Raw genomic sequence first — 24,372 nt, 5'->3', positions numbered from 1 at the left:
CAATTGTATTTATCTAAAAAATGTTATTAATTAAAAGTTTCCATTTTTGTTTTATTATTATCCCCATTTACGTCGTCCTGGCAATCATCATCACCCACATCAATGTCGGTTCTTCAACTGTTTTCATCCTTTTCTCACCATCATACGACTGAAAAAGTTCTAACTGTAAAAATGACTTTGAAAAAAGTAAACATTTGTGTATGCTAAAGCTTTTCGTCTGACACTCTTCAGAGTATAAAACGTCAGAACATTGATCGAAAACTCTACGATCGAAGATCGAAAATACATATGCCCAATTGCATGTATATAATATGCATAAATATTGCATATGTAATAGGCAAGCGGCACTGATTGAGCAACCTCAACAATAATGTGATCGCGTTTCTAATTGGTCTATTTCGATACACAACTGGGTATATATATTTCTTAGCATACAATTTGCTAAATTTTTGTTTTTTTTCAAAGCCATTTTTAAGTTGTGTACCACCAACAGATAATTCTAACTGTCTGTTGTCGCCGATTTCAAAAGATTTCACCTTTTTGTAGTTCAAATGTACTTTTTCTTTCGTTCCTTCAGGGTATTTGAGTTTTTCAATACAATTTTTGAACTCTAAAGATATCAAAATTCCAGACTTCATTTTCATATTAGTCTTATACTTTCCGATTCTTATGCTTAACTTTCTACTAATACTTTTAATTATGCTCTGTCAAACTTTTATACCAAATTGATAGAGAGAAGAGACTCTTTTGAGTGCTAGAAGCATCTCAAAACATCTTGCTCTTTGTATCTAGCATCTTTATTTTTTAGCCAAAATAACTTGAAAGCCCCTCAATCTTTGATATGCTTCACGGTCCTTGCGTACAACGTGATAGATTCAGAGAAAAGGAAACTTGGATTTGTTTAAATCATACTTGGTTGAGCAGCACATCCCGCCTAAACAACTTCGAAAACTTTTTTTAATTCAGATGAATAACAGTAAAGATGCTGTGCGAATTGACAGTTTTTGCCAACGAAGTCAAATTCCCTGAAGTTACGTTTTTGTTCATGTTGAGGTTGCCAAATACTCGTCTTTTCTTAAAGGTCAGAAACATCATTAAAAGCAAGAGAACTTGTGGTGTTACCCTGGAAATGTTTTAAGCAGATTTAAAGCCAGACGTTGTGGTTGATCAGGTGTGCTCTTACTTTTTGTTCTTCTTTTCACAACATTAAGCAAAAATCAACTTCAGGGGGGTAAATGGTATTCCACGTGAAAACAAGATCTTTGTCCAAAAGGCCTGTCAATCAAGACTTACCAACAACATCAAGCAAAATGCCTTCTTTCAATTGCTTGACCAATTCAACGGGAGATACTGTCGTCATCAGCGAGGGGCAAATCACTATAAGAAAATCTCGTACACCTTTTGTGAAAATCCTATTGTTTTATCTGAAAATCCCCGGAAATCCTTTTGTTCTAGGCAAAATCTCGTACGCTATTTGCAAGAGTGAATCGCCCCTCGGTCATCAGGGCCTCCGACGGAGGAGGGCATCCACCTCCACATTATGGAAAACAATAGAGCTTTTAATCAAAATCATTTGTTGTGGAAGCTAAATTTCTCCAAACTTCATTGTACGACTTTTTTACTCCCCTCGTCGCCAATCACGGTCAAATCCCTTATAAAATTATAAAATCTTTATGTCATCATAAAATCAATTTCATGAGCAAGACCATATTGAAAACTTTCATGTACACTAAAATATTTGCTCTCAATCCGAATCTGAGGTCAAAAATTTTGTACGAAAGAATTTGAATAATTTTCACTATGAGGCCGTAAGTTGTATTAAGAAATAGCCTCGAAGTGGTTCCGGTGCTTTTGACGTATGACGTATAGCAAGTAAGTGGGCGTTGAGCTAAGCTTTGGAATGACATTTGAATGCTATGGAATGGTTAAGCCTTTCCTTGTATTAGAATAACCACAAAATTTCAGTCATACATGAAATTCTTCGAGTTATTATTGTCTACATGCCATTGTAGCGAATGTACTTGCTAGGTTTTAGTAATGGGTACCAGGTATCTATGCTAAATCACGCAATCACCCTTAAAATAATTGCAAATCACGCTTTCACGGTACTGAAAATTCAATTTCACGATCACACTCCCTAGAATTTATCTGATTTTATCTAATAACTATCTAATAGTAGTAAGTTTTATTTAATAACTTGCAACATTCATTTTCACGCAATCACGCTATAAGTAACGCTGAAGCACAGGTCACGGGCCAATGTCTATTCACGCATTAACGCATAATAAAACTTTGTTTCACGAATTCACGCATCGAAAATACGCCGATCACGCAATCACGCCAAAATACCTGGTACCCTCAGTGGATTCATTCCTTTTTTCCGTTTTTTGCCTGTATCAATTTGGTACTGCCTCACAACACAAAATGCGGTTGTCACCCTTATAAAATTGAGACAGTCGGCTTTAAACAGAAATATGATGAAGGTTCCAAACTATCATGTCTATAATCGGCAAAATTTCCTTCCCTTGTTGATATTTATATAGAAAGATCGGTCGATTCTTGTACAGAATTGTTCCTATGTGAGAACGGCCATCATCCATTATATGCCCCTGTTTCATGTCCTTCTTTCATTTTTTAACATACCTTTGGCACTTATTCATAGCTTTATAATTTATCTTCTTTTGACACGTAAACAGGAGTCTCGTGTGACCTGGAAAGTTGGTCTCTGAAAATCGCTTTTAAGTACAATATTCGAGTTTTCTTAATATTCTTTTGGTGAACAAATTTACCGTAGATAGAATATAACCAGGTTATAATTTAAGGAAATTTCATTGCTGCATATTTTCTTTCCAGGCCCGGCGATTGGACTTGGACTGCAAGTGGAACGAGAAGAAAGTTTTTGTGACCATGTCCAGATTAGCTTTAAATATATTTCAGAGGGGCCCTCAAATTATAAGGTTAAATCAAAATCAATCGATTATTTTATTTGCTATGTTAACAAGATGGATTTTAAGCAGCCTATTTGCAAAATGTAAGCTTTGCAACATATTGTTATGCATGAAATGACAAGGCCTACGCTAAATATTTGAAAATGGAGGGGCCAAGACTAGCAAAAGTAGGGGGACAAGGCTTTTTGACATGTAAAGGGGTTCTAACAGATGTTACGTGGATTTTTTACAGGGAATGGACAAAAAAACCCCCAATCCTCTTTATGAGCCGGTGGTTCGTGATTAAAAGATGCCAAATTATCCAAGAAACTTTGATGATGGCAGAGAAAAGAACGCAAACATTGTAGGAGGGCTGGTGAAGAGCAGGGTCTTTCTTAACGTGCAATTCTACACAAAATGTTTAGTTCTAAAAGTTTTGTGTGCAGTTCTAAAGAAAATCTGTGCATTTACAAAATTTTACTTCAATGAACAAAAAATTCAGGACACTTTTGTAGAAAAAAACAAACAAAAGTTAAAATGATGAAACACAAAAAAAATAATAAAGATGGCGCTCAAATTAAACAAACACCTAATGGGATATAAAAGTTACAAATATAGAAAGACATTCAACGAGCAACGAAATCTCTTTTGAGTCACACATACACAAAGCAATATATATATAAAATGGTATTATTCTTAATTGCTCAATTATGATGAATTTTGCATCTCGCGTGAAATCACGAGAATCTTTATTGAAATCTTTGCATGCTGGTATAGCGTTAGATTTTTTGGAGTCCTGACGGTGGTTATTCATTCTGTCTGAGATTTAGTGGGCTTTCGGACTTACCCACGTATTGTAATTTGCATCTTATGCACTCCATCAGGTAGACAACGTGTTGGCTTTTACAATCAACATTGTGAAATATTTTGAAGGACTGTTTTGTCTGATTGCTACGAAAATGTGACGTTTGTAAGATTTTTTTACAGCATAAGTTTCCAGATTTAGTGTTGCAGGGTTTGCAAATTCCCAAATGTTGACTATTATTTGTTTTAATCAATTGGTTGTTTTCGATCCTGTTGCTTCCTAAAATGTCTGTGAGGTTTTTATTTCTCCTGTAAGCAATCACAGGTGGGTCTTTAAAAGTTTCCTTCGTATTGGGGTTAAACTTGAGAATATTCCAATGGTTATTTAAAATTGTGCCCTTGGGTGGTAAGGTTCGGTTGTGATGAATGATGCACGGTGTTGCTTGTTACGTTGACTCGGTTGTAGAGTTTTTTCGCGTGGGATGTTATTTGCTCTAGTTATCTGTTGTTTTACTTTTTCAGTATTGTATCCTCTGGTTACGAATTTTTCACATAGGTTGTCACAATTGCGTTTAAAGTCATCATCTTTCGAGCAAATCCTTCTAATTCTAAGTTATTTTTAAGGTGTTCAGGATGTTAGGTAGATTTATGGAGGATATATTACCAATGAGCATGACAATTTAACATGGAAATTAACAATGTCGAAACCTCTACTTTCAAGTAAGGGGTCTTGAGCAGTAGCGTTGTGAGGGGGCAAGGGGGCAGCCGCCCCCAAGCGCTCAAAAAATTGGTGTCTGAGAAAAGTGTAAATCTGCAATAAATTTAGTATCTCAAGGGGGAGTTGATACTTCAGACAAAATTGAAACGTTGAAAAGACTCCAAGCAAACCACTGTAAGAAATGTTTTGAAATTTTAAGCTAATATTAAGGGCGTAGTCGCAAACATTTTCTGCTCATATCGCTCGCAGAGGACCCTTGTCTATACCTCTACTGAATGGTTAACAATTTTCCCACATCTTAGGATTAATATAAAATAGTCTTTCGCGTTCTATAAAAATTCCCGAAAAAACATCCGGGATTTCGCAGATTTTGCTCTAAAGATAACGGACTTAGTCTGAAACTCGTGCATAGTGCTTATTATCTTAAGATATTTGCTCACAATTTTGGAAAGTCATATTTTACACATAGCGCTTCCTCGCCTTACACAATTCAGAATATAAATATTAGAGGAAGTGTGAAGGAAATAGGCAGTTGTAGAATGGGAGTCAGCCACAAAACGCTACATATGACGGTTATTGTGTTTGATTATCAAACTATTGCCACGTAAAGAAGCCATAGCTTTTCCAAACGCATTTACAAAATAGGACATTTTCCCAGTTCACAAGGGTGTGGTCAGCAAAAATGTTTTCGGGGGTTAAGCCTCGGACCCTCTGCTGTCGGCCTCCCCTCCAATCTTCCAACCCTCGCGACGCCACTGGTCTGGAGCACAAGCTACCTGTACTTGCGCATCATGTATATTTTTTGTACTTATAAGAACCAATAATTATTCCTCCAACACAGTGCTCCCGAGAAAAATGTGCAATTCTTAATTTTCCTTTAAAAACCATGGTGAAGGGCAAACAGCACGCTCGTTATGAGGCTTCATATACTGATACCTTTAATTACCTTACGACAAAATGTGAATGCCACGCACTTAGCCTGTAGCCCCGGTCACACGATCCAACATATCACCCAACATTTTCTCGCGCAGATCGAAAAGGGACTGGGTAGAAGTTCACGCTGAAGGCTGCATAGCCTGCGCGCAGTCTTTTGTTGCTGTTGCTGAACGAGTAATGGACATTTCCCGTGTGTCCAGCGTGTGTTCCCAAAAATATCCAGCAAAAAAAAGGCTGCGCGCAGGCTGAAGGCTGCACAGTTTCGCGACATTTCGATAAAAAAACGAAAGGCAATTGCCACCGTCTCCGTTTATTTTCTCTTCAGATATTTCACGGTCATCATCAAAGGCGTGGCCTAAATTCTCTCCCCTGCGCTTTGTTGTAGCTCCCCAGTGCTACAATCTCTTCATTGGTACTTTATGGCGCTTCTTGCACATAGAATTTCATTCAAATGCCTCACGAGGCAAACGATCATTCCAGCATTGCACAAAGTTTTGACACTAGAAAAATGCGCTAAACACATGAGACCATCACGACTGGCAAAAAATAACAACCCAAGCAAAGGCCGAGATAGCTACATCTTTTTTGGGGGGCAGACCTGTTAAATAAGTGTAAAAACAGCAATATTTGACAAAATAAATACATTTTACTTATTACACTTGAATTTTTTGGGTGTCAAGGCCCCCCGGCATCTCGGTCTTTGAACGCACGTGAATTAGCTGAAGGATATTCGTTCCAGGTAAGATCAACTTTGATTAAATTTGACCATAAACCTCAACGGGCTACCACCCATTCCAGACCAAATGCTCAGTAAGAAATCGTACCAAACAGGAAAGGTATAAATAAAAGTGGCTAACTTCACTTACCAGAGGATGAAAGATCATGAAGATAATGAAAACCAGTCGCACACTTTTATCAAGTAGTTCGAATGAACAAGACTAAAGATGAGTATAGTATAATATATTGAGAGGATATATTTCCAATTGCAGATTATGGAAACTATTTTTACCAGATATAAAGTTGTTGTGAACAATTCTGATAACTTTGCCAATCCTTTTTATGTCGAAATAATAATTTACCTAGGTTTAATCATGACTTAGAAATATAATTTTTTCCTTCGTTCTGTATTCTGTAATTACTAAATTGTAGATTGTAGTCGCGTGCGTTTATTAGCTTTAGTATTAAGCCATCTTTTCCCTGCCAACTTTAAAGACAATGATAATAATTATAATAATAATAATAGTCATACATTTTTTACCCTTTATTTGAAAGAGACCGAAAACTAAAAGTTGCATTACTAGCCAACTTGCTCACTCTGGCTGCACCAACATTTATTTTCGTTTAAGCCTTAAATTATTGTTTTGATTAGAATAAAATGACAATAGCAAAAAGTGATCTCAAAAGTTAGAATATAAAATAAGAATTTAGAAAGCGAAAGGTTAGAATATAAAGAGATCTCGTGGAGCTTTGAACAGAATTGTTCAGTTTTTGGGCAGAAGATTTTAAACACAAACATTGATTTCCCTTGCATTTTAAACACCCTCTTAGACATTTTAAACCAACTCCCTCGTCCAACTTGAAAGAATTTTAGCATGCTTTAAATTTTATTTTTTTAGCGTTTTCTTCAAAGTATTTTCAAAGCATCCACCTATTTTCAACTCTGTTATTTAAAAGATATTGAAAAATCCGGGGCCGTGAGGTATGGGGGTGTGACACCCCCTTGTAAATTCCATTGCAAAACGAGGAATTTTTGTCATGTAGATGTGCTTCGTCGGCAAATTTTGTGACTTGTTGGCAAAAAAAGAATGGCTCACCCACTTTCACGGCACATTAATCCTGGGCCCCCTTAAGCACAATAGCAAGTGGCGGCCCCAGCCATTCAATCGGCAATTTCGTCTGGGGAGGGCGATGAAGGGTTTTGTATCATTGTAGCGTAAGAATCTATGAAGACGCGTCAAAATAAACGCGTTTTTAAATTTGGTACAGGGACTTATTTCAATTGGGTATTTCCTTTCAAGTTCGGTTGATTACCGCATTTACTGGAGTGAGCGCCGCGGCGCTCTATTAATTACCGGTACTTTTGATACGGCGCTTATTCGGGGGCGGCGCTCTTACGTGGGTGGCACTTTTTAAAAATCCTGTCATTTTTTAATAAAACAACCAAGTTTTTAACAATCATTTAATAGTATAACATATAAGTTTGAAAATACCTTTAAAGGTTCATAGAATTTCAATGTCACTGTCGTCTTCACTGTCGGAGACCAACTGAATGCCAACCATCGTTGGAGATGACTCTGCCAAGGCAAAAAGACGCTTGTTGGTCATGTTCCGGTGGAATTGTCACGCTTGATGAAAAATTTTCTCGAAGCCAACACAGAAAATAACCTGGTCGCACAAGTTTCAGGAAAAATAAATTGGCCTTGTTTTTCCAGCAAAGTTCTCTGCTTTCACGACAGATGTACACATTGCCAAGATTCTCAAGAGAGAGTTCAATAAGAAAACTTTAAAATATTCTCACTTTGAACTAAGTGTGCTTTGATACATGAAAATAAATTCCCGAGGTTGATTTAAGATTTGCAATTTTTTTCCTCTTTGACCCTGACGATTCTTACAGTTTTCGATTAAGCGCCGCATATACAATTCTGCTCATTCGGAGGCAGCGCTCTTTAACTCTATCTGTCTCAAATGCGGCGCCCATTCGGGGGCGCCGCTCGTACGGGGGCGGCGCTCACTCGAGTAAATACGGTAATGGAATTGTATCTTCTTCCTTTTTTCCCTTTTCTCAACTTAGATTATTTCTATCTCCCTGAAGTTGTGTTCATTCTCTTTTTAAAGATTCTCAACCTACATGATTAAATGAAGAATACAGAAACTAAAGAACATTTAAAAGCATGATGTACCAGATACAACATCTGAAATTATTCTTTGAAAAAATAAAATGTGAAACCGGTTTTTCAAGGATTCCTCAAAACAGTGATGCCGGAGCACGGGGGAGCAGGAAGGAACGGCTGTTCTCCTGGCCCTGGCAAATGTAAGCAATTTTCATTATTTTGCTAGTGTTTTGCTCTTTTTCTTAGGATTCCGCCTCTCCTGCTCTACAGCTTTTCCGGCATCTCTGCCTTAAAAGAATGGTTCTATCAGTAGATAACTACGCACATTTTTCAATACGATGCCCTCCACACTCATTTTAAAAACTTATGAAGTTTTGATACAAAAATCAACTTTTGAAACTTTTTGAAGATTTCAATGTTTTATTTATATTTTCAAACTGTAAATTCCCTGCATTTTTAACTCTATAGGTACTCGCAACAAGTATGCAGTGGCTGGGTATATGGGTATAACAAGGGTATCGTGTTCAGAAACTCACTAAAAATATTTATGTATCCAAATGTGGTGAGAAATTATTTATCCAAATTAAGAGACTCACGTAGAAGGAATTTCGAAAATCTTTTTATAAAAAGACAACTGTGACAGTGAGAGAGCACTTTAATGTTAAATTTTTGCATTAAGTATTGTTTCCAGATTGAATGAAAATGGTTTCTGAGACCAGTCTTTCATGAAGCAGTCTCGATCTCGTCTTACCCTATTCTAAATGAGTTTGCTATTATAAGCTATTAACACGAACTAGTTAACATTAGATTTCTTCTTAGTTTTTCGTATAGTAAGCTTTAGTTGGCGCATCAAACATCTTTCAATTTTCATTAAGCATGATAATAGTCTCGCTTCTCGCAGCAGCCTCGTTCATGGCAGTGCTGCTTCGGGAGGTTGTCAGCCAGCACTTGCTACGCGTCTAGGACACCAGAAAGCATGGAAATCGTCTCTAAAAGATGCAAAATAAAATTTATTACATTTGGATAAGTTGCGTTTTAAAAATCATGATCAAGAATATTGCTAGCATAATGAAACCTTTGATCGCTAGATGTGCATTCATATAATAAATCTACCTTAAAAAGATACTGATGCAAAATCCCTTTTGTGTGGGTCTAGGAACAAGGCTCTCAGCTCCTCTAAGAAGTCAAATCGAGTCAAACAGTCGTGAATGGCTGCAGAATAAAAGCGGACAAAATGGAGAGGAGAAAAAAAGGCCATCTTCCGCTCTTCCATGCTATCTTCTCCCTCCGCTGTTGGGCACGACTATTTGGTACCAAGGGTATTATTATAATTACCATCCAAAGCTGTTAATTCTTCAAAGAGTTTGCTTGAATCTTCATCCAAGTTAATGCCGAAGTCCTTGCTTGCGCTGCAGAATATAGATAATCAATTCTTTAGTTTTATTTCTTGCAATTTCTTTATTTCTTTGATTTATATAAAATTGACTTGGCAACTGGACACAACGATCACACCATCACAGCTTTTCAGGGTCTATCTTATCTATGTATGTTCAGAATATTGGGTCAAGACAATCGAGTAATGGGGCAAGATTTTTGACAATGAAATCCTTCTTATCAAGGTTATAAACAGACATAACTGTGTTTAGAGAACAAATCTGTCGTCAGAGATTTGGAATTTTTAGAATCCGCGCCCGCTGAATAGAAACTGCGATGAGCCAGGACGCAAGTTTCTTGTTTCAGCAACCACAATGACTCAAGCCACCTAATATGAACGTTAAATGTTTTCTGGGGTCGCTAGAATTTCTTCCAGCTATTCTAGAGACTCAAGGGAACCTAATGTATGTTAGGCATTGTGAATTTGACAAGAGACAAGATGCAGCGGTAGCTGCTGGTGTTGCATTTATCAATTAATACCGAGGCACGACTCTAAAAGCACAGAAATGTCTATTTATCGCATTTGCATTATAATGTGTCTCAAAGGGAAAACATAAAAATATGAGAAGCACAAATATGAAGAAAAGTCGAACTAAACTATCCACTAATAATTGACGTTAATAAACTCAAAGGTAGCTGCCTGAACCCCAACGCCCTGTACTCTTGAAACCCAGTTATTAAAACACAAACTAAATTGCATCCTTTTCTTAAAAAAATTCAAAATTTCGTAAATAATATTTTAGATAAAAAAAGTTTAAATGATGTTATCATCCGTTTGTTTAAAGGATTTATAAATGAATATCATTAGAGTCACAACAAATAGCTAATTCCTATTCTGTGCTACAAGCAAAGACCGTGGAGCATATAACAGATTGAGGGGACTAAAACATGATAAGAACCAAGAGCAAGGAAATTTTTTGTTTGGTTTTAAGTAAATTTTGGAAATTATTGAGGGGCTTAGGCCCTCTCAGCCCCCCGTTTCCGTGGTCCCTGTCTATAAGTGCAATATTAATCATGCGTTACATACCTTTCTTTGAGATGTTCCTCTAATTTGACAATTTCTGTCGCAAAAACAAACACAATAAAATTAATCTTTAGGTAAAGGCGATATTCATAGCCTAGATAGCTAAAAAAGGACGCTTTCGTTCTTAATTCTAATTAAAACTACGCCTTGAATTGTACTGAAATAAGGTTTGATTATTTGCAGGTTTATTGATTTTCATTACTGCCGAAAAAAGGAGAAGAAGTATTTATTATCGTTAACAGGAATATGATAACTCTCTCTGTAGCTCTGTAGTTTCATTCCTTTACGGTCAAAATTGAGTCTCCTGTCCAATACAGATTTCTAACGGTAAAATATCTCTTACAAAAGTATCCAGTGAGAACTTGAGTGTTTGTTTCACTAACTAACCTTCTTCATTGTACAATGACAGCTCCTCTTCTTCTAACTGCTGTTGCAAATTTTCAAATTCTTCGAAAACTTGCTCACTGAGCTCTGCAAAAATATAGCAATAATATTAGTATAGAGGCATACAAGCTTTTACGGTGTGTCTATGATAATTGCATAAGCTGCAAAATTAAGCTACAAAATTAACAATAGGAATCAAAGCATCTGTTGAACTTAAGCGCGGGAATCTTTCTATTTCTATTATTCAAGCAATATTTACTTTAGCTTCAGCTCATAACGATTATCAACCAATTTTTAAAGAACTTTAGATAAAAAATAGAACATTAAACTCTCGTAAAAAATATACAATATCTTGCGATAGACATAAATGATTTTACAGTGCGAATCCACCAATGCTTTCCATATATGAATCCCCGTGTAACATAAGAAGCTTCCAAGTTAACATACCTGAGCCAAGTTGCAAAATATATGAATTCAGATACCTTGTCGAATAGATGTAATCAAATATAGAACTCAATCGCCAACGAAGTAAATTACTACTCAGTTTTGCAAATATTCATGAAAAAAGCTGTATTAATAAGCATAAAAAAAGCATAAAAAATATTGTAACAACTTTGAATAAAGAAGTAAAAAAGCTGGTTTTCCATGGACAGCGTTGGAAAATACGACATAGCATTTTTCATGTGCCTTCTCAATAGCAATACACACTCCGGCTTACCATTTTCTTTTAGGCCCATCAAATGGTCAATGACGTCATCACTTTCATGTGGCACTTCAGATACCATGTTAGCGCTTAAGAATGGTTCATCAAGTTTGACTGCAAGGTGAAAGATTAAAGACACATTCCTAACAATGAGCCTTTGCGCGTGTAGTGAATCGTCCAAGCGACGATACAAACAATGGCAGTAAGCTTCTACGGCTAGCAACGCAATGGCTCATTGTTAGCAATGAGTCTTTTTCTTGAATCTTCAACCCGTGAATAGTAAATTAAATCAACAAATATAAAAGAAAACAAAACACTTATCACTGAAGAATGAAGTCAAATGAATTATATTTTGCGGTTGTTGAAACTCTATTAAGTATTTGTCAATTACCTATCTTCAGGCTGTTTGGACCACCACATGAAGTGCTAAAGATTTGGAGCATTTAAGTCCCCGTTCACACTATTCCGTTTTTGAACAAAAACGCATCTGTTTAGCTCCGTTTTTGGCTTTGCGTTTACATTAGTCTACCCCAAAAACGGAGCTAAATGAAAACGATGATAAAAACGGAGCTAAATGAAAATGGAGCTAAACAAAAACGCAACTCTGTAGTGTGAACACCAAAAACGGAACAATTTGAAAACGCTAACAACGCCAATATCAGAAGCCTCGTTTTCAGAAAGAGAAAAACGAATGCGTTTTTGAGAACTAGTGTGAACACCAATTAATAGATATCCGTTTCTGTCTGAAAACGGAGTAGTGTGAACAGAGATAAGAACAGCTCCGTTTTTGCTGCCAAAAACGAATCTAATCGAAAACGGAGTAATGTGAACGTAGCCTAAGATTTGGAGTTCCACTTTTTCAAGTTTTCAACATTGTTACTCAAGCGGCTGTTGATTTCTGTCGATCAAAAAGAGGAGAGCCTATTTCCCATCCCGTAAAGGATTCTTGTTCATAAAGAAGTCATATTAAGCATCGAACGTTTTCATGTATTGGCAATAAATCACAAAACTTTAAAAGTTTCTGTTGATCGTTGAGAAACTTGATGGTGCTTCAAGAAAAAGTTGTGCCGTTAACTATGCGTAAATCTCCAAGAAGGAATCATTATATAAGAAATTAAATATAATATCTTTCAAAAAGATCTTTGTTTTGCAAAAGTAAACTTTGCAATTGTGACATATTTGTGTTTTGCACTTCACCTCCTGAGTCCAGAGATAAATTGACTTGAGTGTTCATCATTGATAATATGATATCGTCGTCTTGGTCACCGACGTTTGCTAAAGATGAAAGCTATGAATTATAATTTATGTGTAGCCAGCTGATTAAATACGAAAGTTCAAGGGATAATAAGAAAGATTAAAGAGACAGAGAATGGCTTAGGAATAGGAGTAATAAAATTTGCGGAATGCAAATGTTTTGCATTGCAAACAGGACCTTGCCTAAATTCCTGATAAGCATTTCTAGGTTCAAAGCACAAGAGTTTGGTAGCTGCAACCTCTTGGGCGATTAAGCCCTATCGGAATAGGGATTACGTTTTGAAAGCTTCTCCAAACAATGCATTAAAGATGAAATATTAAAGTTAAGGTATTAAAGTGTCTGATCTTTGGAATATAAACCTATACTACCTTACTTAAGCCAGGTGCTTTAGAAGATGTATTTATCATAATATTTAAATTTTTAGAACCTTAGCATTTAGTAAAGCAAAGCACTTTGAGCCAAAAAGCAAACACTTTCTTCTGCGTTTAATGGTGTGAGAAGGTACCTTCCAAATTAGATGAAGAGAAATGTGAATTCTGTCTTTGTATATGCGCAACATCAGTTTCCTGACTTGCGAATGATACACCATGGTCAACAAAATCAATTATCTCCTGTCTCTTTTTGCTTTCTTCATAACTCTGTATCACATGCACGTCTGCAGTTGATCTTTCGTCTAGTGATTGCTGATGGCTCGTTGTTTCTAATGACTTCATGTATTGCTCAAACTGAAGAAGCGTTCTAAGAAGATGGACAGAGATTCAGGTGTAAGTAAAACAGGGCCTATAATATCAGATTTTTAAAGTTCTACAACTTTCTGTAAAAATTAGGTGTGGTACCTTGCTGGGATTGGCACAATGGGCGTGGCATATATAGAAACTGCCACCACAGTGCTAATAGCATGTCCTAATTGGTAAAAATCCTAAATCAGAAAGTATAAGTAGCAAAAGCTGATTCTTTACAATACATGGATCGGGTTAATAAGAAAATTAGCAACATATATTGACGTCAACAGAAAAGTTGTCGAAAGAAAAACTCTTTTACATGGTTTGTTCGCATCTCCATCGAAATTATTTTCCTTTTCTTTCACCTTCAAAAACTCCCGTGAATCAATCTTGATTCCCTGTCTTTAGTGTTTTTGGGTTATTGAAGCCATATCTTTGCAGCTGTTTACGGAACTCGAAACTTGCGAGATCAAGCATATTTATTGCAATGTTGGAAATTCCCCAACCGTGCGAGTTCTTTCGCGATAAAAAACTAATTTGGTAAAAGCATCAAGCGATTTTCATGCGAATTCAAACGTAACATTTTACAACTTAACTGAAATACGATATTCGATATGACTTTGACCTGATTATGAGATTCTTGTGGTACTGTCTATAAACAACATAACAAGTTTGAATAACAGAACAAAAAACGCGGGTTAAAGGTCCTCTTATATTTTCAATAGCAATATTCATATATTTGTTAAGTGTTTCTGGAGCTATGCTGATTTCCCCACCTATTTCTATCTTGTTGTAGGTGGGAATCAGCCTCTCTACATCGTCAGAATAAGAGTTTCCTGCAAGAATGCAAGCCAATACCTCGCCGGGTAGAATTCCTCTGAGAACAAATCTTAGATCTCTGTAATCTTAGTCGCCTTTTTCTCAAACATCAATGCATGATTTAATGAAATTTTGCTAAGTTTTTGTCCGGGGCAAAAGCTATGTGAAGCTTTCTTAAGACCCCTTTACACTGTGCCGGATAAATTTTATCCGCATCAAAATTAGTTCAGGTAGGCGTCGCGTTTACACAAGACCTACGCTATCCGCACGAATCTGAGAGCGGCTATCCGAACAAAATTAGTTCACCTAGGAAAGTGGATTAAATTAGTTCGGATAGCTATGTGGTACAGTGTAAACGGTTTTATCCGGATAAATTTTATCCACATTGTATCTTGCTCGAAAGCGATTAGCTATTTCTTCCTATTTTGTGTTCACTGTCTCCCAATCAAGACCTTTCGCCATCTTGGTTGCCTTGTTGTCGATAAACACTCGTGTTAAAAGTGCAGTATCTTCGTCAGTCCACGTAAAATTGGAATCCTTGTCAGCTTTCTCTACTTTCTTCGCTATTTCAGCGTCATTTTGTTTCAAGAACAAACTATTAAAACAAACTAGGCCTAATTTGTATTGACAATATCTTCGGATTTGGTCTAAAAGAGAAGCAGATGATTCTGAAAATAGAATGAAATCTTTTTACGTTGGCGGGAATTTTGTTATTATTTTGTTGCCCAGAGAAGACTTCATTTTGGGCGTTCTGTGCACGATTTAAGTCATGTGACTGCAGTTATCCGGCACAGTGTAAACGGGAGGGCAAAGTGGACAAAATTTGTGCGGCACAGTGTAAACGCAAATCAATCCGAACAAGTTTTATGCGGATAAATTTTATCCGGCACAGTGTAAACGGGGTCTAAGTCTCTTTTTGCTTATGGGAAGTTTTTAATTGCATTCACCCATCAAATTCTTTGTCATCAAATCTTTGCTTCAAAAAGTTTTGATACTAACGAGATCCTCGTTACGGATGGCAAATAATCTCTCCTCTCACTGATGTACAAAATGCTGATCTAATGAAATTTTATCAGAGTTAATTTCACTAGAGATGTAGTAGAATTTGATTTCACAAGAGGTTCTTATTTTAGCTTATTGGTATTATTCTCATTTGGGTGTTAATTGTCATGCTTCAGTTTGGTATTTAAGTCCTTATGTGCTTCTTTGATGCCATTGGGAATAATAGAGAAGAAAGAGTTCTGTAGTTTGGGTTGCTGCAAAAAAATGTGGGTCCCTTGACTCAGATGGGTGTATTTAATTACTTTGGATGGCATTATCTTGCTTACTTCGTATGCTGTTTCCACGCTGTTCTCCCCTCCCGTCTCTCCCTCCCCTTTTGATATCAAGCGTAGTGTGTTTCTTCAAATCCTTATTCATTCTATTATATTAGGTTAAGCCTGTTTACCTCACGGTATTCATTTCAAAGTTCTTGTTATTTTTCGTCTAGAAAAGACTACGCTCTTAATTCAGTCATGTTTTCTCTTCCCCTGTTATATCTTAGGTATGTAAGGTAGGACTGGTGCATCGGCTCTATGGTGGGGAAAAATGAAATTTTCTTGTCCATTCGCTGCCCAGAACTTTAAGCTGCTTGTACTTAAGTCTATAAAGATATATCAGAATGGGTTAGGTTTTTTGTATGGGTTAGGTAAAGCAACTTGTGCCGATGCACCAACGGCCCAACGTTGCGTCCTGTGATGAGGGAATGTAGCCCCAAGACCTGATTTGAAGAAATTAATTCTGGTTTTCTCTTCTTCTTCTTATTTCGCATAGTTTGAAAGCATGATCTTCTAGCTGCCACTGAGAAGCTTATTATCATTCATCTGCTGTAGCCTTGAGAGGAATCTTTTCAATGCTTCTCCAATTTAAAAGCTGAACTTCTTTGCAACTTTTTCTGAGATCTACTGACAGATATAATATAAACCCCAAAGTACATTACGGGCAGGAAATCATAATCTCGCAGATTTCCCAAAAAAACGTGGCCTTTAGGCTGAGTGTATTTTTTCAGGTAAGTAATAAAAGCCAACTGACTTGAGATGATGTCTTTAAGTTGAAGCTGTATACCAAATCCATCTTTCTTCAAAACAGCATGACACTCTCATAAAGCGCAATTGATTTTCCTCCGCTTGCACCGAAGCTTCGAGTTCTGAAATTTCTTAATTCTTTTTTATTGTCCATTGCTCATTTGTTAAAGAAATTTTCTTATAAAGATGTGCAATACATAAGGCTGGGATTGAGTCCTAATTCTTAGGCTTTTCGATCAGTATTTGATGCTGCACTTTTAAGAAAATGCACTATTTATCAATCCACATTTTCTACAATTACAGTTCCACAAATTTAATTTAAAACTCTACAAAGTGAATCAGATCCAAGCTTATTTTAGGCCCTGAAGTTAAAGACCTTAAGCTGTGCTCAAAGTCTTTCGGGTGCTAAAATTTCAATGACACTTCTTTGCTTTATTTACAATGCTTGCCAAAAATATTGGAAAACTGAAGTTGGTTTGCAAGTTCAAATTCAGCCATCCCTTTCTTCCCTAAAAAACCTTATTGGTATACTATAAAACGGGTTAAGGGATTAGGAAGTACCATTTCTATGGAATGTACCTTATTTTGCGTTTCTTTTATGATATGTGCCTAAACAATTGTTCTAAGGTTTCTTTAACAATGTGCATCACCTTACATCGTTTATTATCTTCCTAGGAAGTTTACTTGTTATCGTGTCAATGACTTTGACTTTTGAGTGATAAGAACAAGCCTTGCAGTGGTTATTTAATGAACATTATTTTTGCATAAACGCTGCAAACACGACTTCTACCGGAATTTCACTGATACGTCATTTATGCAGATGGCTGAAGCCATTAGAAAATGATGAAGCAGCACTCTCCTTTTAACATCTACTTTGGAAATAGGCCAAAGCTTTTGAATGACAACCAAAGATCTTTGAAAAATTGCTTAAAGAATAGAATGGACTACATTGTAAATATAAGGCTTGTGAGTGTATCTGTCTGAAGAATTTCCCTGCAGCACTATCATTCATTTAATTTGATTGTGCGTTCATTTATCCATAAATATGCTCCTTACAATGTTTAGTCTAGATTTTATAATGTTATGAATATATATGTATTTGCTAGGAAGAAAAAAATTAAAATACAATGGTCAAAAGATCAGATTGTTGAAAAAAGAAAGGTCTTACAGGAGGCAATCACAAAGGTTTGTCTTTTAAGATCACGGATAAGATTTCGAATTACTTTTGGAAAATACCTGGCCATTGAAAAATTCCTAAATACCATCTTCTTACAATATAACATGGTTAATAGGACTCAAGACAGTATGATTTTTCTTAGATAGTGACGTGTCTACCTCAATGCAGTTTCAATCAAAAACAAATAAGCTAAACCAAATCAGCTAAGCATATCCTTTTTAAAGAAATCGATGAATCTTTTGTTAGATTCGTGATCATAAATCTTTGCTATTCATCAAAGGTCTTTCTGCAAAGTTTGATGAAAAGAGCTCGTTAAAGACTCAGTACATTTATTTTTGTCTGTCACGCCAATGTTGCGATTTCCTATACTTATCAAAAATGTGAATGAGAATCGTATTTTTGTGAAGGAAAGTGTCTTCGTGCAGCATACTTAACAGGTCGGATTGGGATAACAGAATCTTTTGGTTTAGATTAGCTTTTTTTGCTTTGTAAACGTGAGTCCATCACTAGTCAAATAATCCACGATGAACAAATTACTTGCAGGTTGTAGAGCAAGGATAGATGTAACTGGACAAGAAATGCTAAGAAGTTGATAGCTGTATAGCCCAAGAGGCTTGCGAAAGTTTTTTCCACTATCTTTTTAATCAGTGAGCTTCCAGGCCGGGGAGGGGGGATATTCAAGTATAAAATTTAACACAAAGAAAACTATTTCACCTGCCAATAGAGGATTTCAATGACCAACTATAAAGATCTTATTGACCAGCAGAAGATGGGTGGGGGAGAGGGGGAATTGTCACATCCTCTACACCCCCGCTAGCTGGGCTCCTGTTTTTAATGTATGCGTGTAAAGCCGTAAAGACTAGTTCTTGCTAAAGATAGTGCAAAATTGTATTCTCCATTATTTACAAGCAGAATTGGCAAAGATTTGACATGGAGGTCGAAGAGATAAACGTTAAGCATTGGACTGGGAAAAGATAGATTGGTTAAGCCAATAGCAAGAAAATGTTATTGCTTCTAGTTTGGTCTATTTGGGCAACATTCTATTTGGGCATTTAATCTATTTTGCTTTTTAACAGTGTTCGATTTCACAAAACACTTTGAATTCAAGTAAGGCCTAGTGGTGTTTGTTAATCTGGAAAAGCTTTTTTTGACGAAAAAAATAAAATTTCAATCCATTCTCCGATGATGATGCTAAAGCGCGTTTTGTAATGATATATATAAATGATATTCTGCTGATATTGTATTCATTTCATATTAACGGTATTTATTGAAACACAATCCTTCTGCTTTGCTGCAACTGAATAAATTATAAACCATATTTACCAATCTAATTAATTTCAAGCAAACTACACTGAAAATCTTTAGTTATGATTCACCTATAATTATTATTACTATTAGCTTAGTATAATGGTGAAAACTTAGAAAAGCTATCTAGCAAGGCGCTTTACTTTCCAGGTTTTTTGGCAAAAATAATGCCTCGTGAAAGTGGAATTCACTCACCTTTGGTAACATTTTTTCAACGACAAGAATTTTGAATCAGTATTTGAACCAGTAACTTCTTTGCAAATGCTTTGCCAGTTCTTTGACTTTGATGCCTGACAAAGAAACATTAAAAACACTTTTACTCAAATAAAATAAAGTATTGAAAAATATTTATAAATAATCAAATCAAACATTTATATTAAAGGTGGACACAAAACCTTGAATAGATGAATGAATTAATTAATAGATAAGTAAATTAAATGACTATCTAATCAGTTAATTTACAAAATACGTACCCAAATACATTTTTCTAACAAGACCTTAGCTAAACACGTTTAGCATTGAAACTACTACAATACACGATGCCAGAGAAGCATCAAATGACACGAAAATATCCCTCACCTTTTTAAATCCTCCTGCCTTTTTGACTAGACTGTAGAAACGATACATGTCTAGTTGCTTTCTTTCATATCTAATGCATCTTTCTTTTGCATCCAAACGAATCATATCTGCATGCTGACTAAATTGCAATTTGAACAATCTTTTCAACTACAAAAAATTTTCGTCTTTTTCATAATTAATCTTGTGACAATTATATATAAAAAAGAGCCCACTATTCGCAAATTGCTTTATTTCCTAATTTATGATCAAGGTTAGAGGCAGTGATGTAGCCAGAAGTAATGCGCATGTACACTAATACCTGTGTGTGTTTGCCCCCGTCTCTTCCAGTTCATGGATTGTCTATATAATTAAGATCAACGTATATACAGTAAGAGAATGCCTAACATTCATCGGAAAGCAGTTATTTTCGATCAGTAATCTTGTGATTTTGCACTGAATGTAAATAAACACAGAAAAACAAAATCTGCAGTAAGGAACCTTTAATCTTTGAGTTCTGACGTTGAAAAAATGTTCAACTTTTTAGAAAAGATACCTTCACTTCATCTTCAGACTTCAAAAGTGGCTGTCCACAAAGCAAGGACTCTATTTTGCTATTCAACTGTTCTGCTTGTGACTCTATCTTGTCATCATGGGACGTACTTTCGATTGGAGATTCCTGAACCAACCAAGGCCTATCTCTCTCATAGGTTTGATCTTTCACAACTTCTTGTTCACATCTTTCTTGTTGCCCTTTGACCTGGCGTTGCTCACCAGCATTTAATATTGATTCCTCATTTTTGCACTTTGATTTATCACCTTTGCATTTTGATCTTGCACTTTTGATCTCTTTGAGCTTTGAAGAAACAACATCTGTTGTCTTTGCCTGGGTTCCTTCTGACATGGATTTACATACCCGAACTGTGTTCTGGTCGCACTGGTTTGCAACGAATGGATTTTCTTCAAAACTAGATAACTGTTTGGGAGGGACAGTATAATTGGCCTTCAGTGCATCGTCCACTTGACATTTCCTTTTCACACTTTCCTTAACAAAGCTCTCGTTAATGTTTGTTGCAAATTTCTGGTAACTTATTCCATTTGAAAACGTTTTGTCATTGTTAGATGGCACTTTGCACTGAATTTGTCCCAGATTATCACTACCGGTCAGTTTAACTTTATCAACTGGTAAAATTGCTGGTACGACAACACCGTTTATATTTAGCAAGCAAATTCCAGTTTGTGAGAAATTATCTGCAACAGCTGTGCCTCTTTCAATTGGAGTGATAAAGGCAGTGTTAGTTGTAGTAACCGCATCAGCTTGCAATTTAGTACATTGCTTCATAGCTTTGTCAGAGAGTTCTGTATGAATAACACCATTTTGATTAGGTTTTTTCATATTCACATTCTCCTTACTTTGCACCCTACATGTTTGTCTTTTTCTTCCCCTGCCTGCTGGTGATGAGGTGCTACCATATCCTTTTCGCAAATCTGACGCCAGCCCTTCAGCTTTAGGCCTTCTTCCTCTTTTGCGTTTTTGTTTTACATTTGTAGCTGCACCATATGCAGGGACAGATGACATATCAAGCTCACGTTTTGTTCCACTGGCTTTGGGGTTTGAAAAATGTATCTCTTTTGCATCCGTTTCGCTATTTCTTAAAGGTTCTGTGATATAAGAACAAAAAGTTATGCATGGAGTACCTAAAGACTGGAGAATAAATGTCAAGAAAATATTCCAACGAACGAAACCGAGTACATGAACTGATACTGGCTAGAAGAAAGAGAAAAATAAAGCAAAGAGCACTGGTCACTGAAAGTATCTGATGCAAATGCACTTAAATATTCGATTGTTACCTTTTGATTGGACATCAGTTGAATGAAAAACACAGTGGCTGAGTCTCTCTGCTGGTGACAGGGATGTGAGTTTATCAGCTTGCAGTACTGCCTTTTGAAAAGACTTTCTTGAACGGGCTGTGGTCATGGCTTTGTGAGTAGCGATTAATACTGGAGAGGGTGCATTGCCGGAGCCGTACACTTCGACGTGCTTTGCAAGAACCCAAGAGTGAGTCCTTGGATCGCCAAAATACTCAACGTGGTAGTATTTGACATCGCCTTCAATGTCGAACCATGCATAGTTATCAGGCGTTATGTCGCTGCAAATAATAGCTGGCCACCTATAAGTAAAGGTTACATGCACGCTTGCAATAAGAAAAAACACATGCATCATTGAATTTAGTACAGCATCTAGTTACGGTACATGGTTTCAATGTAAGATCATGTTATACTTAGATTATATCATGGATGGCATGAAAACTATGCAATTCAGCCTACATTGTTATACAATATATGGCTACTTTATTAGGCTAGATTATTCGGTCATCTAGAATGTATTCAATCCGAAATAAGATGACAAATGTCATGTCATGTCATGTCACAGTAACATCGTGCAATCTCAAGTCATACCTCTTGTTACGTCCGTGTTAGATTATTCTACATTGTTTTATGTTAGTTTTTTCTTTGGGTGAATTAGCTTCTTTTGAAATTATCTATACAATGCAAAAGAGTTCCTCTAAATTTGCTAAAGTTTGATGCAGTCTTGAAAATTGCACTGAAACACTAAATCTTATAATCAATGAATAAATTAGTTTGAAGTTCGCTTGGGCATACCGGGGGTAGCCAGAAAGCTTAACCCACACAAGGCATCCTTCTTTCAGAAGACTAAAAACGAATATTTCGCCTTTAGCAGCTTTAATTTCTTCCTGCTCGACATCGCACTTTGCGAATTTTTTGTCAGGGTTCATATGGCAGAACCAATTCACGTCCTCTATTGATTTTGCCTGAGTTTTTGAGACTTTTCTCCATTTCATGCATTTTGGATCTTCACATTGAACCCAAGTAACATCTGATGTAGGCTCCATCAGTTATAACATTGTCTGTTAAATGCAAAGCAGTGAGGCAGTTTTCCCTGCATATAAAAGGTACAAATTTACTTCAGCGCTAGGAATTAAAATTTAAGGTCAAACTCAAATGTGGTTTTATTGCTATACCTATTTTGAATGCTACTTCAAAGATATGTACCATTGCTTTTGAAACAAACTATACCTTTCAAAACTTTGGATGTGAAGATCCAGGTCCTTTAGCCAAGAGTTATTTTAATATTTGCATTTTATGACAGCTCCTTATACAAAGTTTGATATAGAAAATAACTTGAAGTTTCTTATCGATATTGTTATATCACGTGTACACAAGAGTTTCGCGCCAATTGAATTTTGCTCGTCCCAGGCCTCACCAATGTGGCACATCGGTTTCAAAACTGACGACTCAGACGACTTAACACTGTTGGGAAAGGGCAGCCTCTATATTAATTGAAAATCTGGCAAAATCTGTAAAACGACTTAAGACAACATTTGAAATATTTTTTACAAGACGACACTTTATAAGAACACCGAAGCTCCATTTTCCGTAATACATACAGTGTAAGGAGATATTCAGCCTCAAATGCACAATGGGTAGAAAAAATGCGTTTTGGAAAATTTTCTATCATGATAACAAAACAGAGCAGAGCTTATCATCTAATTAATCGTGTTATTAAAAATGTCTAGTTAATAAATGGCTGCTAAGATTAAACGACCTAGGCATAAAGCCAGATAGGCACAAGTCACAACATGTCATCAGATACGTTCAATGACGTCGCCATTTTTTATCTATTTAGAAAATTTTTGGACAAGCAACTTTCTCAAGCACATTTTCTGTAACGGTGGTTTTTTTGCAAGTGCGAAAATCGAAATCGATCTGATCAGCCCAACTCCAACCCCCTCCCCCTCCCAAAGGTTTTTCAACAGATTTCGAGCAATTAGAAAAACGACTTCTGGGAAAACAGTGGTGGACATGACTGGATAAGTTCATTTGAAAGTCGTACACACAAAAGTTTTTAATTTCGCAAAGAATATTCTTTACAGAAAGTGGCATGATATTTGTTAAAAACAAGGTTGGTCAATTTACAATGTAATTTGTCATTGCAAATCGGTCATTGACTCATTTTTCAGATAGGTCATATGTGCAAAGTAAGCAAGCCTTATGAAAAGAACAATTTCAGTGGCTAAATTTTCAATAAAACTCATGCCATAACAAAAATATATAGATATTAGGCTTTTCTAGATAAAATTCTATTTGTCCCCTATGTATCCGTTGCAAGCCTTATCTAAAAAAGGAAGATTGAAATATCTGGTGAGGAAATCAGTAAGTTAGGTGCCTATAAGCTGGGTAACTGCCTTAAACGCAACACTGTACGTTACTGTCGCTACGATAAGTGGCGGGCTAGCCCATTTGCCCATCGGCCCGTGGCCTTCAAAATCTGGCAAAAAGGGCCCCATCTTTGCAGAAAAAGGTGGCCTATTACGAATAATAGATATCATGGATTACATCAAAACTGAGGTTGAAAATAGCTTCATAGCATGTGGTTGAAGAAAGGATAGGGTCGAAGTTAAAGAAATATGACTTTTGTTGGTTATGGGAGGTTAATAGAGGTTTGGAATTTTTAATATGATGGCTACTTTATTGGGCTTGATTTTCTGGAATTTTTTATTTTCCATAGACACAGGCTCAGTTAATCTGCACGCAAGGATTAATTTAAGGTGCAGTGATGACCAATTTGTGAAGTGATGAATCGAAAATGTGCAGTGATGAATCGAAAAATGTGCAGTGATGAATTACTTCAC

General features: G+C 36.3%; 1 protein-coding gene across 2 annotated transcripts; it reads right to left on the bottom strand.

The window, feature by feature from the left end:
* Positions 1–8,732: 8,732 nt before the first annotated feature.
* LOC135682610 (uncharacterized) lies at positions 8,733–22,203 on the bottom strand. Of its 2 annotated transcripts, XM_089113063.1 has the most exons (10): positions 21,509–22,203; positions 20,214–21,319; positions 19,682–19,828; positions 19,298–19,392; positions 13,522–13,754; positions 12,959–13,036; positions 11,777–11,875; positions 11,062–11,145; positions 9,552–10,711; positions 8,733–9,205 (listed from the first exon to the last, which is right to left on the bottom strand). In XM_089113063.1, exons 1-9 carry the CDS (start codon positions 21,879–21,881, stop codon positions 10,659–10,661), a joined length of 2,268 nt encoding a protein of 755 aa, XP_088969189.1. In that variant the 5' UTR covers positions 21,882–22,203; the 3' UTR covers positions 8,733–9,205; positions 9,552–10,658. The 2 variants fall into 2 exon arrangements, with proteins under 2 accessions (XP_088969189.1, XP_088969188.1); XM_089113062.1 differs by lacking the exons at positions 8,733–9,205; positions 9,552–10,711 and having other exon boundaries at positions 11,049–11,875.
* Positions 22,204–24,372: the final 2,169 nt, after the last annotated feature.

Source organism: Rhopilema esculentum, chromosome 16, assembly GCF_057945365.1.
Source record: "Rhopilema esculentum isolate cy_ngs chromosome 16, ASM5794536v1, whole genome shotgun sequence".
Taxonomy (NCBI): domain Eukaryota; kingdom Metazoa; phylum Cnidaria; class Scyphozoa; order Rhizostomeae; family Rhizostomatidae; genus Rhopilema; species Rhopilema esculentum.
This window is presented reverse-complemented; position numbering and strand designations above follow the sequence as displayed.

Coding starts and splice junctions, on each gene's coding strand:
- LOC135682610 (XM_089113062.1), bottom strand. CDS start 21,881: ATGATGCATGTGTTTTTTCTTATTGCAAGCGTGCATGTAACCTTTACT. Junction 19,829..20,213: donor AGTCTGAAGATGAAGTGAAG/GTATCTTTTCTA, acceptor AATTTTTTGTAG/TTGAAAAGATTGTTCAAATT. Junction 11,876..12,958: donor TTTATCTCTGGACTCAGGAG/GTGAAGTGCAAA, acceptor TTCACCTTGCAG/TCAAACTTGATGAACCATTC.